The sequence below is a fragment of the Desmodus rotundus genome, chromosome 1 (genome assembly GCF_022682495.2).
Source record: "Desmodus rotundus isolate HL8 chromosome 1, HLdesRot8A.1, whole genome shotgun sequence".
Lineage (NCBI taxonomy): Eukaryota > Metazoa > Chordata > Mammalia > Chiroptera > Phyllostomidae > Desmodus > Desmodus rotundus.
In genome coordinates, this window is record NC_071387.1 from 98846710 (window position 1) to 98862574 (window position 15865).

At 52.0% G+C, this 15865-nt stretch overlaps 2 protein-coding genes and 1 long non-coding RNA gene across 9 annotated transcripts in view; 1 reads left to right on the forward strand and 2 right to left on the reverse strand.

Moving 5' to 3' along the window:
- The window catches only part of GNPTG (N-acetylglucosamine-1-phosphate transferase subunit gamma), a 17933-nt gene extending 7730 nt beyond the window's left edge, over positions 1–10203 (forward strand). The window contains exons 4-11 of the mRNA XM_053927827.1: positions 8559–8613; positions 8679–8762; positions 8854–8947; positions 9026–9140; positions 9211–9293; positions 9374–9505; positions 9598–9679; positions 9781–10203. Coding sequence (XP_053783802.1) covers positions 8559–8613; positions 8679–8762; positions 8854–8947; positions 9026–9140; positions 9211–9293; positions 9374–9505; positions 9598–9679; positions 9781–9878 — 743 coding nt within the window. The 3' untranslated portion in view covers positions 9879–10203. The remainder of the gene's footprint in view (positions 1–8558; positions 8614–8678; positions 8763–8853; positions 8948–9025; positions 9141–9210; positions 9294–9373; positions 9506–9597; positions 9680–9780) is intronic.
- On the reverse strand, positions 4236–5800 carry LOC139441043 (uncharacterized). Its single transcript, XR_011651442.1, has 2 exons — positions 5358–5800; positions 4236–4568 (listed from the first exon to the last, which is right to left on the reverse strand). It is a non-coding gene; the product is annotated as an uncharacterized lncRNA (long non-coding RNA).
- A 634-nt stretch (positions 10204–10837) lies between the features above and the next one.
- The window catches only part of UNKL (unk like zinc finger), a 49373-nt gene continuing 44345 nt past the window's right edge, over positions 10838–15865 (reverse strand). For 5 of the 7 annotated variants that reach the window (XM_053927810.2, XM_053927808.2, XM_053927798.2 and 2 more), the window contains 3 exons: positions 13929–14131; positions 13563–13832; positions 10838–12658 (listed from right to left, as the gene is read on the reverse strand). In XM_053927810.2, coding sequence (XP_053783785.1) covers positions 12503–12658; positions 13563–13832; positions 13929–14131 — 629 coding nt within the window. In that variant the 3' untranslated portion in view covers positions 10838–12502. Of the gene's footprint in view, positions 12659–13265; positions 13381–13562; positions 13833–13928; positions 14132–15865 lie in introns of all 7 variants that reach the window. The other 2 variants (XM_053927802.2, XM_053927800.2) reach the window with 2 other exon arrangements.

Below are 15865 nucleotides of genomic sequence, written 5' to 3' on the forward strand. Positions count from 1 at the left end.
GTGTGGCCAAGACCCCACAAGGCTGCTACACGGTGAAGAGGCTTCTCCTTCCCCAGCCGCATGGGTAAGAGCTCACGGCTGCGCCACACTTGGGATTGAGTCCTGGCACAGATCTTCCTCTGTAACCCCATTTCCAACCCCTCCCACAATGGGTTCCATCTGCCCTTCCCCGTATCACCTGCCCTTCTCAGCTGCCGTTGTTAGTCCAGGCAGTGTGGCCCTGTGACAGTGACAGAGGAGCCTCTCCGAGCCCCTCTTGCAGGTGCGGGTGGCTACACCGAGAGTCAGAGGCAGGCCCACCTCCCTGGCGGGAGCAGCCTTGAACGTAACCACAACACTGGCGGGTTTCTTCAGGTTTGCAGAGTAGCTCTCGCTCGCCCCGCTCCGCTTCCACGTCCCCCAGCCGGGGCAGCGGGGGCCATCCCCCCTTACTGGGGACCTCTAGCTCAGCACCCCACTGTGCCACAAATTTTGAAAAGTTGTGTTGTCGTTTTCACTTGTTTCCAAATAGTTTTTGATTGCCTGTTTAATTTCCTCCTATTGGTAACATGCTGTTTAGTCCCCATGTATTCGTGGTTTTTCCAGTTTTTTCCTGTAGTTGATTTCTAGTTTCCTGCCATTGTGGTTGAAAAAGATGCTTGAAATGATTGGTTTTCTTGACCATATTGAGGCTTGTTTCTCTCCTGGAGAATGTTCCATGTGTATTTGGAAAAAAATATGTATCCTGAAGTTTTTAGATGAAGTGTTCTGTGTTTAAGTCGACCTGGTATAGTGTGGCATTTAAGGCCATTATTTCCTTGTTGCTTTTCTGTCTGATCTACCCGTTGATGTGAGTAGGGTGTTAAAATGCCCTCCTGTTACTCTATTACTATGGGTTTCTCCCTCTCTGTCCACTAATACTTGCTTCATATCCAGGCTGGAGCCAAAGTAGGTTTAGAGTTGTGAGTAACGCGAACCCCAATTTATTCTCGTGTTACTACTTACTCATCGTTGTACTGCTTTCCACACAAACAGCTGTAAACCTTGCATTGCCTCACCCTGTGTTGAGGTGCTGCCGTGTTGGGTGTGTAGATATTTGCAATTGTTACATCCTCTTCTCGAATTAACCCCCTTAGAATTATGCAATGTTCTTGTCTTCTTTTACACTTTTTGTTTTCACGTCTGTTTTGACTGAGCGTGCTCTGCTTTCTTTGTGTTTATTTGCATGAAACATCTTTTCCCAGCCCTTTACTTATCACTGTGTCTTTCAGTTTGACTCATAAGCAGCTTTTAGTGGGTCATATTTTTTATTCAGCCACCTTGTGTTTCTTTATTGGAGCATTTAAGCCATTTACATTTAAAGTAATGTGATTTGCATTTAAAGTAATGTAATTTACATTTAAAGTAATGTGTGGAACTACATCAAACTAAAAAGCTTGCACACAGCAGAAGAAACTGACGAAAAACCAAAAAGGCAGCTGACTCTGATGAGACACCACCTCACACCTGTTAGAATGTCTGTTCTCGAACAGGTGGGTCATACGCAGTGTCGGGGAGGCTGTGGGGGACAGGGAGCCTTGCTCACTGGTGGTGGGAGTACGGACAGGTGCCGCCACCCTGGAGGACAGTCTGGCAGTCATCCAAACAAACGAAGAATAGAGTTACCATGTGCCCCGGCAGTCCCTCTCCTGGTGTCTACCTGAAACCTGGAAAACGTGTATGAGCAAAGATCCACGCACCCCTGTGCTGGTCGTGCCCTTATCCACGGTGGCCAAGACACGGAGACAGCAGAGAGCCCTCAATAGAGGACTGGATGGAGAGGGCGTGGTGCGCATATACGGTGGGGTACCACTTAGCGCGGGAAAAGACAGACTACCGCTGTCCGTGACCTTGAGGATACTGTGCTGAGTGAAATAAGTCAGAAACAGCTAAGAACCATGAGATTCCGTCAGGCGGGATGTACAGCCGAAGCGCAGAGGCACAGGCCGCAGTGTGGGGTTCCGGGGGGAAGGGGGTTGGGGAGGGGCTGACACACGGTGACCGGGGACGGTTTGGCTCTGGGCGGCAGGCACACAGTGCGTGTGCAGACCCCGCGTCACAGAAGTGCACGCTTGGAACCCGGTAATCTTATTAATCAACGTCGCCCCAATACATTGAATAATATCTTTTAAAAAATCATTGCTATGTGTATGTCCTATTGCCATTGTACAGTTTTCTGGTGGTTTTTATAGTTCTCTGTTCCTTTCTTCTCTTAATCTCTTCCCCTGTGGCTGATGTTCTTCAGGGTTTGGGTTCTTCCACTCTACTCTCTGTGTCTCGTAGGCTTGGTCCGCGGTTACCGTGGAGTTCGTGTGCGTCCCTCTGTCTGCAGCCGTCTGTCTGAAGCGGATAGCTGTTTGAGTTCAGATACGTGCTGTCGGGCTTGGATTGTCACTCCCCCTCCGTGCTTTGTACTTTTGGCGTCTGTTTTTAGGTCTTTTGGTGCTTGTATCCTCTAACTATTTGTAGTTTGAATTCGACACTTTTTTCTTTGGGCCTTCATCCCGGCTTTATAAATACCTGATAGGCTGTGCTTATTAAATATTTGGCCTTACCTGTGAGACTCTCATCCCTTTTTCATAGTTTCTTATTTCTGGCTGTGTGTGGCCTTCCCTTTCCTGCTTAAAGAAGACCCTTTAACATTTCTCGTAAAGCTGGTTTAATGGTGACAAAGCCTCTAGCTTTTGCTTGTGTGGGAAACTGCAGGACTTCCTTCTCTTCCTCAATTCTGAGTGACAGCCTTGCTGGGTCAGCTATCCTGGCTGGCGTTGTAGGCTCCTCTCTTCCAGCACTTAAAGCGGCCCTGCTGCTCCCTTCTGGCCCATGGAGCCGCTGCCGAGAAATCAGGTGGTGGCCTCCTGCGGTTTCCTGTGTGCTCTTGGTCGTCTCCCACCTGCCTTCTGCCTGCTGCCGGCCGGCTGCCTGTACTGCCGACAGCTGTGCTGAGAGCGGGAGTCCTCCTTTGCTGTGGGTTCAGTCTCCTGCTCTCAGCCCTGCTGACGGTGGCTTGTAGCCAGGTGTTGAGCAGAGGAAGCTTCCAATTTCCTGGTGGTTGAGTTTCTACCATGAATGCTCTCTGATTTCATAGGCTGCATTTTCTGCACCCATTCTGATGATCCTAGGGCTCTTCTTTCCTAGGCTGCTTACAGTGGAATAGCATTATTTTTTAAGGCCGAGCCAAGCGTGTGTTTTGGAGGAAGCCCTACGTGGTCATGACGAACACCGTGGCCCTTGGACAGTGCGGGGTTAGTGTGCTGACCCCATGTGGTCAGACACCCACGCACAACGGGAGTCAGCCCTCCACGGGGGTGGGTTCCCGACCGCAAGTCGAAAATATAGTTGACCCCTGAACAACATGGTTTTGAGCTTTGTGGGTCCACTTATACATGGACGTGTAGATGGACCCCTGAAATTCCAGCGCATGTTGAAGGGTCAGCTGTACATACGTTTTATATATTGCTGCATTTAAATCACTATTTCTTTGTTTTTCATTTCTAGAATTTCCTTTGGTTCTTTTTCTAATTTATGCTCAGATTTCCTGTCTATTTGTTCATTGTATTTCACTTCATGCCCTTGAATGTAGTTGTAAAATAGGTGCTTTAAAATCCTCTCAACTCCAGTACACCTGCCGTGTTGGGCCGGTCCCTGGTGGCTGCCTCTTCTCTCGGACGTGGCTCCCGTTCGCCCCGTTTGGTCTGATGCTTTTGAAGCACGTCTTGCTCTGGGGCCTGTTGTCCTCCTTGAAGAGCATTATTTTCTTCAGGGGGTTGGGTAGGCTGGGCTCACACACTGGCCCTGCCTGGCCTCACAGCTCTCGCTGGACTGTGCAGCTGTCCCCCGACGTGTGCTGGGGGTTCAGCCAGGCACATACGCGGAGTTGAGATGCAGGGTTTGGGGACAGCCTGTGGCGCAGTCTGTTTTGATGTCGCTCCCGACTTGCCAGTGGCTGGGTCAGCTCTGCTGTCCCAGTTCCTACCACCAGTGAGACTGGGGGTTGTCTGGCCTTAGCCCTGCAGGGGTGCCAGCTGGGCCGGCCCTTCGGCAGAGCTGCACAGAGAGGAGTCAGAGCTCTTCTCTCCCTTCAAGCACTGGCCCGTGTCCCCTTTCCTTCTGTCCTGTGCGCTGTCAGTCATTCAGATGTTTTCTGCAGGGTGTTCCAGTTCCGCCTCCTCGAGGTTTAGTTTCGTATCAGCTGAAGTGGCTTTTAATATCGTCCACATAGTTATTTGCTTTATTCTAAAGCACACGTGTGATGATGTCAACACTCTTAAGATGATATTACTAGTAACTCGTGAAAGTACATGTTCGTACACCACTGAGAGCGATTCTTTTCCCTCTGAGGCGACGTGACTAATTGTGCATAGTTTGGCTCATCTCCTTTGACTTCAGCTGTAGGGACCCTTTTCATTTCAAGCTTGAGTGTGTAAACAGGTGCACACGGCTCACATGGAAAGCCCTGGACACAGGCACGCTCGGCGCTCCTGTGCCTGCCCCTCCCATCACACGGTGCTCGCTGGGGGGGCTGTCGTCGGGTGGGTTTTGTTTGTTTTCTGCATAGTGGACATAGAACATTACTTTCCGATGTACAGCATAATGATTCAGCGTTCGTACTTACTGCAAAATGATCACCCAGGGAGTGTAGTTAACTGCTGGCACCGTGCGTAGCTACTTGCGTTCCGGTGGTGAGAACCTGTAGGACCTGCTCTCTTGGCAGCTTTCAACGAGCAGTATGGTGTGTGCTGACTACAGTTACCACGCTGCACACCGCAGCCCCGCAACGTGCCTGTCTTACAACCTGTCGTCTGCGTGCCTGTCGACCCCGGCATCCATTGTGCCACTAACCGCCCCCCGCCCCCCACATCCCCTGCCTCTCTGGCAACCAAAAATCTGTTCTCTGTATCTATAGCTTTGTGGATTTTTTTTAAAATTCCACTTATAAGTGAAAGCATATGGTATTTATCTTTCTCCGATTTCACTTAGCACAGTCAAGGAAATCAAGTCAAGATTTCCCCCCTTTTTATGCCTAAGTAAATCCCACTGTATGTATACATCTCATCATCTTTACTCATTCGCTCATTGGTGTGCATTAGGTTGCTTCCATATCTCAGTTATTACAAATAATGCTGCCGTGAAAATAAGGAAAATACTTGCTCAAATCAGGGTTTTTGTTTTCTTTGGCTAAACACTCAGAAGTGGGATTTCTGCATCATACGGTAGCTGTAGCTTTTGAGGGGCTGTCACACAGTTTCCCACAGTGGCTGCACCTGTGTACACCCCCACCAGCAAGGTCTAAGACCTCCCTCTTCTCCACATCCTTGCCGACACTTGCCACTTCTTACCTTTTTAGTAACAGCCATTCCGACAGCGCGAGGTGGCATCTCATTGCGGTCTGCCTTTGCCCGTTCCTGATGACTGACGTGGAGCTGTGCCTGTTGGCCGTCTGAGTGTTCTTTTTGGAAAAATGTCTGTCCCGATCGATCCTCTGCCCACTTTTTAACTGGATTGATTTTTTTGCCATTGAATTGTATGCTTTTTTTTTTTTAAGGTTTTATTTACTTATTTTTAGAGAAGGGAGGGAGAAAGAAAAGGACAGAAACATAGATCGGTTGCTCCTCGCACGCCCCCTATGGGGGACCCGGCCCACAACCCAGGCCTGTGCCCTGACTGGGAATCCAACCAGCAACATTCTGGTTCACAGGCCGGCGCTCAGTCCACTGAGCCACACCAGCCAGAGCAAATTGTATTAAATCTTTATATAGTTTGGATATTAAGATTTACATGATATACAAATATTTTTTCCCATTCAGTATGTTGCCTTTTCATTTTGTTGGTTTCCTTTCCTATACAGAAAGATTTTAATGTGCCATTTACTTCGGCGTTTTTTTAGTCGGATCTAAAAAGTAATTGCCAAGACTGATGTCAAGAGGCTTACTGCCTCCGTTTTGTCCTCACTGCCAGGTGTTTTATGGTTTAGGGTCTTACGTTCAAGCTCTCCATCCACGTTAATTTTTGTGCACGTTGAAGGTAACGGTCTAGTTTCGCTTTTTTGCCTGAGTCTCACCAGCACCATTTCTTGAGACTGCCCTTTCCCCGCTGTGTGTCTTGGCTCCTTTGTCGTAAGTTAGTTGACCGTGTATGCATGGGCTTGTATCTGGGCTATTTTATTCCATCCATCTGTGTGTCAGTTTTTATGCCAGTGTCACTGTTCTTATTTTGTTCGTTGTTTTGTGGCTTAACCTTCTGGTGTTTTGTTGTTTCGCAAGTCTAAGAAAACATGATCTCCCCGTTTGTTGCAGTAATGTGTACAAACCCCCCCAGCTCGGCCGCGCTTAGGTGTGCAGATCGGAGGCGCGGAGCGCGTGCACGGGGTCCGCTCTGTTGTCTCCGGAACCCGTCTCCGCCAGACACCAACCACCCATTCGTTCCCCGACCCCCGCTCCAGGCACCCGCCGTCCTCTCGCCCTGTGAACATGACTGCAGTAGACACCTGCTGTGGTCCCTGTCACCCCAAACTCATGTTGAAATCGTAACCCGTCAAATGACATTAGGAGGTGGGGTCTTTGGGAGGAGGTGCGAAAGTCCTGTGACCCCTGCCTCACAAAGGGGCTGCAGAGGTGCCAGCTCCTTCCTTCCCCCACGTGAGGACACAGTGGAAAGGTGGCCCTGCTCGTGCCCTCCTGACGTTTCTAAAGTCTGATCTGAATTTATGTCAATATCAGCTTAACTTCAATTGCATATAAAAACTACTTCTATTCAGCTGTTTCTCCACCAACTGTTAGTTTTCACAAATTACCTCTTTAAACCTTGTGCACTCACCAACATTTGAAATTTTTTATGCATCTTTTAAATTCTGTGTATGTGCCAATCAAAATCGCAATGCTGGCTTTGTAATTTGCCCTTCATGGGAGGTTTTGTAGGCCTTCCACCTGGAAGGACGCCCTTCAGCCATTGTCGTAGGGTGGGGCTAATTGACAGTGAACTTCCTTAGCTTTTATTTACCTCATTTTTGGAGGATATTTTTCCTGGATATAGAATCCTTGGTTTTTACCCCCCTGTTTTCTGGTCTCCAAAGTTTCTGCAGAGAAATCAGCTGGTAATCTTTTTGAGGACAAGTCACTTGTTGCTTTCAAGACTTGGTTTTTGACATTTTTGTGTCTCAGTGGGAGTTCCTTTGAGGTCATTGTACTTGGAGCTTCTTGGATTTGTAGATTCATGCCTTCTGTCAGACGATTGTCAGACATTCTTGACAATCATTTCCTTAATCTCTGTCCCTTTCTTCCCCTTCAGGGACTCCCATAATGCGGCCCCCAGGTCTCCTTTAAGTTCTGGTCACTAATTTTTTCTTCTGCCTGCGCAGATTTGCTGTTGAATCCCTTGTGTGATGTTTCATTCCATTTGTATTTTTCATTTCCAGGATTTTTTTGATTTCTTTCTATAATTTTATGTTTTTATTTAATGTTTTCTTTCAGCATTTTTTTTTTCGAGAGGGGAAGGGAGGGAGAAGGAGAGGGAGAGAAACATCGATTGGTTTCCTCTCGCGCGTGCTCCATCTGGGACTGAACCCACAACCTAGACATGCGCCCTGACCAGGAATCAAACCGGCACCTTTTGCTTTGCAGGACGACCCCCAACCCACTGAGCCACACTGGTCAGGGTTCCTTCTATAATTTTTCTCTCTGCTACAAACCATGAAGATAGTTGTTTAAAAGTCTTTAGTCCATTGTTTGGACTTTCCCTGGGGTGGCTCTGCTGGGTTTTGCCTATGAATAGGTGGTGTTTTCCTGTTCCTTTGTATGCCTTGCAGTATTTTATTGAAAAGTGGTTCATTGAGAAAAGACGCCTGTGCCAGTTGTGTGCAGACCGGCTCTGCACTGGAGCAGATTTTGTCAGTTGCTGGGTGTACTCTGAGCCGAGGGGGCCGCGGCCTGACGTGCATTTGCAGGCACGCACGTGGCTGCTCTTAAAATCTCTTTTCAAGTTCCACCCCAGCCTCTCCCTGGGCCTTACATGGTCTGTTGTGTCTCCCCATAACCTCTGGCCCCAAGCTTCTGAATCTCGAGGCCCCCACAGCTGTTGTGAGCAGTGCCTGCGAATTCCCACCTGAGGTCTGAGCCAGGCAAAACGGGGACCAGTCCTCTGGTAGCCCCCAGCCAGGCTGGAATGTTGGAGACAAGGTTGGCCTGCTCCTTGTGACCATGCTTGGGGTGGGGTTGGCACGGGGCAAGAGAAAATGCTGCGACACTTGTGCAACCAGTTGGAAGGTGCTTTTGTTCTCGGGTCCGCTTGGCTGCTGTACCTGTTTTCCAGAGCCCCTCTAAGGCCAGCCCAGCCAGCTTCTGGTGCGCTGTCAGTGTTTCGCAGGGAAATGAGCTTGGAGCTTCCTTGGTCTGAGATTTTGCTGACATCACACGTGCTCCCTTCTTAAAGCTTAAACCAACCTTTTTCCTGAGCAGCCTGTTTTGTGGGCCGTTGGGGGTTTTTGCCTGGCCTGCAAGCCTGCTCTTCACCTGGACTCAGTGTGTTGCATGCTCCTCTTCCAGGGCCTGTGCATCTCTTCAGACTCTCTGGCAAGTGCTTCAGCCTGGTGGAGTCCACGTGAGTGAGGGGAGGGGTGGCGGGGGAAGGGGCTGGGACGCCCCTGACGGCGGCTGTACCCCCAGGTACAAGTACGAGTTCTGCCCATTCCACAACGTGACGCAGCACGAGCAGACCTTCCGCTGGAACGCCTACAGCGGGATCCTCGGGTGAGCTGGGCACAGAGACGAGCATGTCGCTGCAGGCCCCGTGGAGTGGTGCCCCCCACCCACCCCACCTTTGTGTTCTCATCCTCCCCAGCATCTGGCACGAGTGGGAAATTGCCAACAACACCTTCAGGGGCATGTGGATGAGGGACGGTGACTCCTGCCACTCCCGGAGCCGGCAGAGCAAGGTGGGGCTGTGTGGGAGGGGGCCTGGAAGAGGGGCCCCCACTTCACCCACCCACCCACCAACCAAGGTTTCCCCCCAGGTGGAGCTTACCTGTGGAAAAAGCAACCGATTAGCTCATGTGTCTGAGCCAAGCACCTGTGTGTACGCACTGACCTTCGAGACACCCCTTGTCTGCCACCCCCACTCCTTGTTAGGTAGTATGCTGGGGGCTTGGGGGGGTGGGGCAGAGGGGCTCAGCTAAGTCTGGGTTATGTTGAATCTCAGTGTACCCAGCCCTGCCCACGGCCCTGCAGCAGAGGTGGGACCAGGTGGAACAGGACCTGGCTGATGAGCTAATCACTTCCCAGGTGAGGTGCTGTGGTGGGCACCCCCTTGATCAGGGGCAGCACAGCCAGGAACTGGGTGTTCCCTCTTCCTTTGCCTACAGGGATATGAGAAGTTACTCAGAGCCCTTTTCGAGGACGCTGGCTATTTAAAGACCCCAGAAGAAAGTGAGTCGGCACAACAGGAAGGTGGTGGTCAGGGCCTGGTGTTTGAAACGTTGGAGAGCTGCAGTAAGGTGCGGAGTGGGGGCCGGCTGCCCTGTGTGCGCACAGCCTCCGGTCCAGGGGCCTGACCTTCCCTTCTTCCCTTCCCACTCCTCTGTTACAGGCACATAAGGAACTGTCAAAGGAGATTAAAAGACTCAGAAGCGTGCTGACCCAACATGGCATCCCCTACAGCCATCCTGCAGGTAAATCATGCATGGGGGGGGGGGGGGGTGCCAAGCCCATCCCTGGGGCCTGGGGCCTGTGAGCCAGGCCCTGATCTGTCGTCCTTCTGGTATTTTGGCAGAAACTTCCAGCTCTGAGCACTTGGGCTCCAAGACACCCTCGGACAGGACAGCAGAGCAGCTACAAGGCAACGCAGGGTTGCTGGGGAACACCCTGTGACCTAGGTGGGGGAAAGACAACCAGACTGGCGCCCTGTAGCAGGAACGAGGAGCAGGCCGGGCCACAGTGTAGGGTGAGAAGTCCCGGGACAAGCACGCTACAGGCAGAGGACGGGCTTCCTCTCTGCCTTCTAGGCCAGTGGCTCTCAGGGTCATACGTGAAGATGTGGACAAATAAAGATTCAAAGTTTTAATTCCCATACTGATAAAAATAATTCCATGAATTCTGTAAACCATTGCATAAATGCTATAGTGTAAAAAAATTTAAACAAGTGTTAACTTTAAACAATTCACTACAAGTAAATGATTGTGCATTATAAATACTACCTTCTGGGTTACGAAAGTTCCATTCCAATAACATTCTCATCTAAATACTCAGAACAAACATACAGATTGGGGGCTTCCATAAATTACCCACATGAAGCATTCACACTGAGTTGAGGTCTCCTGATCGTTACGTGAGGGGTGTGGCGATAGAATGTCACCGCTAATACTGAACACTGGAGCTGAGAGACGACACTGCGCGCCGCACGGCCTCTGCTGCTACACCCAGCGCCCCCTCTCCTCACCCACGGGTGGGACAGTGAAACCCCAAGAGGCAGAGCCCGTCCCCAGGCCTGCAGAGGAAGTGCAGCGGCCTCGGGAGACTAGGGCTACTGTCAGAACACAGTACCCCAAGGGCAGTGCCCCCCCCCCCCAGGGGGGCGTACCCCAGCAACAGCCTTGCCAGCGCTTGGCCACCCTTGGAATTCCATTCTGGGTGGTTCTTTGGGTTCTTTGGTCTTCCCGCCACAGGTGTTCGCAGAGCCAGGCCTGCCCCGAGAAGGGTGAGAGCCCCACTCAGAGCCAGGCCTGCCCCGAGAAGGGCGAGAGCCCCACTGTGGGACCCCTGTGAGCACTACACGCCAGCCCCCAGACTCCACAGAACTGACCAGAGTAGCTTATAAATAGACCTAAAGCTTAATTGTTCTTAATCGTTTATAATCTGAAAATGTCTAGGCTAGATGTCAGTAATAAACACTGTCCTGTTATCCCAAAAAAGGCCAAAGGCCTGAAATGGGAAACAAGTGCATAAATACTAATAAAAATAATTTTAAACAGTGATACCAATAGCACAAAATATACGTAACTTCTAAGAGCTAATAAATCATCACTATAATTAAAAACATACTCACTAAAACCAAGTCAATAGTTAACCTCTAGTAGTAGCTTACCAGCTGCGGAATGTCATGGGGCCACTTTAAAATGACTATCGGTTTGTCTTTGTTAAAAAATGTTTTAAACTTCTTACTATAGTAAATACTCTAATTTAGTCACTGATAAAAATTTTTGCCTAGTCACTCTGCATTTTAAAAATGCTATTAAAAGTCTTTGGCAAAGCCCCAGGCAAGTAGAAGCACACCAGTGTTCACCTCCAGGCCGGAGGGGCCGGTACCTGCTCCCACCCCTCCAGCGGCAGGTTCTGCCAAGGTCGTCTCCCGGCAGCCTCCACCTGCTTCACTGAGAGCACAGTTGGGATAGACGACAGACATCTTACACTCGCCGGAGTCTAGGAAAAAGACCCATTACAGACCAAAGGAGATTCGAGTCGTCACTAAAGTCAGACCCGTTCTCAGGAGCACTTCTGCCGTGGCCCTGAAGCCAGGTCCTCACGAATGACCGATAGTACCTGGATGCACAGATTGGATGACAACGTCAGAAGTGCCGCCCTGAAGTCAAACACGCCAAAGACTGGCGAGCCTGTCCCACTGGCAGGAGCGCACGTGGCCGCAGGATTACGGGGAGGACCTGTGGGCCAGCTGCGATGCCTGGCAGCCAGCTCCAGGAAGGCAGGAGACCGGAAACCAGCTCTCTAAAGTTAACATACTCCCTTGGCTGCACTTTTGTAACTAGTATCAAATTGTCTTACAAAGTTTCAAGGGAGAAAATAAAACGGAAGGAACCATTCCCTTCACTTCTTTTGCAAGGCACAGGCACTTGGAGAAAGTGGCCCCGGGTCACAGACTGTGAGGGAGCTCCCTCATCTCCCGGTGTTGGGAAATAAAATTCCAATCGGTGTGCGCGTGCACGCGTTTAGGAATAGTTCCTTTCATAAAATTAAAAACTTCTAAATGTAAGTCTTCAATAATCACTCTGCCATAAATATTGTTTTCACTTCATTTAAAACCTATAAAAATCCTAGGCATTTCTCACTACTAGATAAATGCTCATTTCATAAGTACTAATTTCAGAATATGAAATCTAATATTTACCATACTATGAATTAACAATAAACCGATAGGAAATATTTTAAGTTCACAGTACACATACAAAGCTTCATATTGCGTATTAAAAAAAACATGAACCTAGAAAGCAGCTTATAATAGCAACTCAGACCGTCCATTTAAATTCCTCAATTTACAAAAGTGCTTGGCCGGGATGTGAGTTCCCAGGACGTGGTCACAGTAGTGTCAGGACCGCACACCCCGCGTAATTACTGTGCCCGCCCAGACCCTGGGCAGCGGGCAGGTGGGTGCTGTGCGTCTGCCTGTAAGGTCTGCGAGAATACCACGGAACCGTGGGTGCAGCTCAGGGCCGGGGTCCCGACGTCGGTGGCACCAGGAAGCGAGGCCACCATGGCTGCCGTCACCACTGGAGGGGCTGGCCCTCACAGTAGGGGCACTCTGGTGCACTGGCCACACAGGACTCACAGAGCACACGGTGCTGGCAGGGCTGCAGGACGGCGCCCCGGGACGGCTCCCCGCACACCACGCATTGCTTCGCTCTGAGCTGGAAGATCACCTGCAGGGGGAGAAGTGGGTGGGGTCACTGAAGGCCCCACCCACCAATGGCCCCTTGCCCAAAAATGATGTGAGAACACGCGAGGATAATGGCCCCCTGGCCAGGGCTAGGGTGGGACACCCGTGCCACGGGTCACCCCAGGAACACAAAGATGGGGTTGGCCCTGCTCTTCCAGGACTCCTGCGAGCAGAGGACTGGCTCCTGGGAGGCCAAGCCTGCGCGGGTAGGGCTGGGCCACAGTGGAGGCCTGTGACCTGTGGCTGGCGGCTGGCGAGTGCCAAGATTCGGGCTTAGTGGGACCCTGGTCCGAGACCCAGCCCTTTAGCCAAGGGGACAGCCACAGCCCGGAGACGGCACCTCAGGTGAAGCAGGGGTGTGCAGTGCAGCCAGACCACGGCCTGTCAACGGAGTGCCTGTCAACGGAGCGCTGAGAGGCGGGGCTGTGGGACCTCGCCGGTGCTCTGAGTGCTAACAAAATGCCCCGGTGTGGGAGGGGTTTCTAGCTGAGCTGAAAACAGCAGGTTTTATGCTCCTCCAGAAAAAAAAGGAGAATGAAATCAGGCAAGGAGGTGACCAGTGACCCTGGAGGGTGACCTCAGTGACATACCTCAGACATACACCATGGTTCCAAATGTGTGGGGCAAGAGGGGTGTCCATTTTATCCACGAGGGCACAGGAGGGGACAGACGTGGAAGGTTCCAGAAAGGAAGGGCAGGGCCAGCCTGGCAGGAGAGGTGGTACACACACTCCCTGAAGCAGAGCATGCGCTGCCACCGGAGGAGTCGAGATGAGAAGGGCCCAACACAGGAAGCAGCAGCGCCAGGCCAGGTCCCAGTCGTCTCCTCCCCCACACATAGCGCCAGGGACAGACATCAGGCACCTTGAGAACAAACCCAGGACTCACCCCGTCCACCGCCTCCAAATCCAGGCGCAGCTGACTCTGCAGCGAATGAAGCTTGGGCAGCGGGATGGCCCCGATGTCGCTGCAGCCCCGCAGCCCAGGCAGTGTGGACATGCCTCGGCCTTCCAGCTCCTCCTGCAGCTGCCTAAACTGGGCCTCCACCTCCTCCTTCTTCTGCAGTGCCAGCTGCCGGGCACTGTCGGCCGCCAGTGCACGCTCCTTCGCCTCCTTGGCCTCCCGCTGCCACGCGTCACAGGCCTGAAACCCAGGAGGCTGCAGAGGCTGGCGGGGGGGGGGGGGGGGGGGGGGGGGGGGGCGTCCTGCAGGCGCAGGAGTCTCCCTGAGTCCCAGCCCCGCCCCAGGACTCACCTGCTTCACTTGCTGCCAGGACTCCTCCCACTGCCTGATCTTCCTCTTGGCTTCCTCCAGCTGCCGCCTGACCCGAGCTAGCTCAGCACAGCTGGGACTTGCACTTGCAGAGGACGTGGAGCCAGCGTTCAGAATGGGGGACGGGCTGGGAGAGAAACTGCCGGAAACGAAGTCCCAGATGCTCCCGGGGACGCCATTCAAACCTGAGTGGGGAGGAGACAGGTGTCGGCCCCAGGCGTGCTGAGACATCACAGACGGCTCTCCCGCAGGCTCCGGAGCCTCTGGGGCTCCACTGACAAGGCTGCTGCCCCTGGTCGTCCACCCAGGCCCCCTTCCGGCCCCCTGTGATGTTTAAACAGAAAAGAAATAAACTCAACGTTTCTGTGACCGCCTCGCGTGGAGCAGCACTTCTCAAACTCTGCCCCCAGGACCCCTTTACATATGCAGGGTTTGGAGACCCCCAAAGAGCTTTTGCTTAAAGAGGAAAAAGTGACACCTGTTCACAGTAACGTGTAACGACAACAGGAGGTATTTTGAGAAATGCATCATTAGGCAATTTCATCACTGAGCACCACAGACTGCACTTACACAAACCTAAATGGTACGGCCCGCTGCGTCCCCAGGCCCTAAGGCACAGGGGCAAACACAAGGCCCGCGGGCCGAATCCCTTGTTTTATTCTGCCCGGCACCTTGTTTCTACCCAGCGGCAGCAAGGAGCTCCTTGCCCCTAGTTAAGGAGTAGTTACATTCAGACAGTCCTAAAATTACACTCGGCCCTTTGAAGGCAACCGCAAGGCTGATGTGGCCCCCGGTGAAAATGAGTCTGACACCCCTGGTCTATGGCAGAACATTCTGCTTTGAGGCTACCAGCCTGTACAGCGTGTTACTGCACCAAATACTACAGGTGACTGTAACACAATGGTAAGGTTCTGTATATCCAAACAAAGAAAAGATACAGTAAAAATACAGTATAAAAGATAAAAGATGAGCCCTGGCTGATGTGGCCCAGTGCCCACCTGCGAACCAAAGGGTCGCTGGTTCGATTCCCAGTCAGGGCACATGCCTGTGTTAAGGGCCAGGTCAGCAGCAGGGGGCACGTGAGAGGCAACCACACATTGACGTTTCTCTCCCTCCCTTCCCCTCTCTCAAAATAAGAAATTGAACCTAAAACAAGAAGATAAAAAGTGGAACACCTGTACACGGCACTTACCACGAACAGTAACGGCAAGACCGGAGGCGGCTGTGGGCGGGTGGTGAGTGAAAGCGGAGGCCTAGGCTATTGCCGTGCACTGCCGCGGGCTCCATGAGCACCGCCCCACTCACCCCACTCGCCCTCCCCGCTCCCCCGCAGCCGGGTGAGAAACGAGCACCGAAGCTGCCAGCGCTGCTCCCTGAACAGCGACTGGGCCGGGCTGACTGGAGACGTCAAGAAGAAACTGGTCGTGGTCGGGTGAGGGCTGCCTCACCACAACCGTGCGGGCAGGAGGAGGAGGGACAGGCGGTTGGAGGGTCAGCAGGAGTGAAGGTGGGGACGGGGAGGTGAGGCAGCACGGGGCTCTGTCGGGGCGCCGTGGATTGCAGCAGGGGCAAGTCGAAGGAACTCTGTGTCGTTCATTTAAAGAGGGTGCTGAGCCCTGGCCGGTGTGGCTCAGCGGACTGAGTGCCAGCCTGCGAACCCTAAGGTCACCAGTTCGATCCCTGGTCAGGGCACAGTCACTCAGTCACCGACCTGTTTCAGCATGGGGGGAAACATCCCTCCTGAACCACACGCCCTTCCATCTCCCACAGAAAACCCGGCTCCGTGACAGTCGTGCAGGACCCCCCATCATACGATGAGGTCCCTCGTCGACTGAGAAGCTGTCACGTGGTGCATGACCATTTAGGAATTAAACAGATATTTTAAGAGTATATTTACTCTTTTAAAGTATACCAGGTTA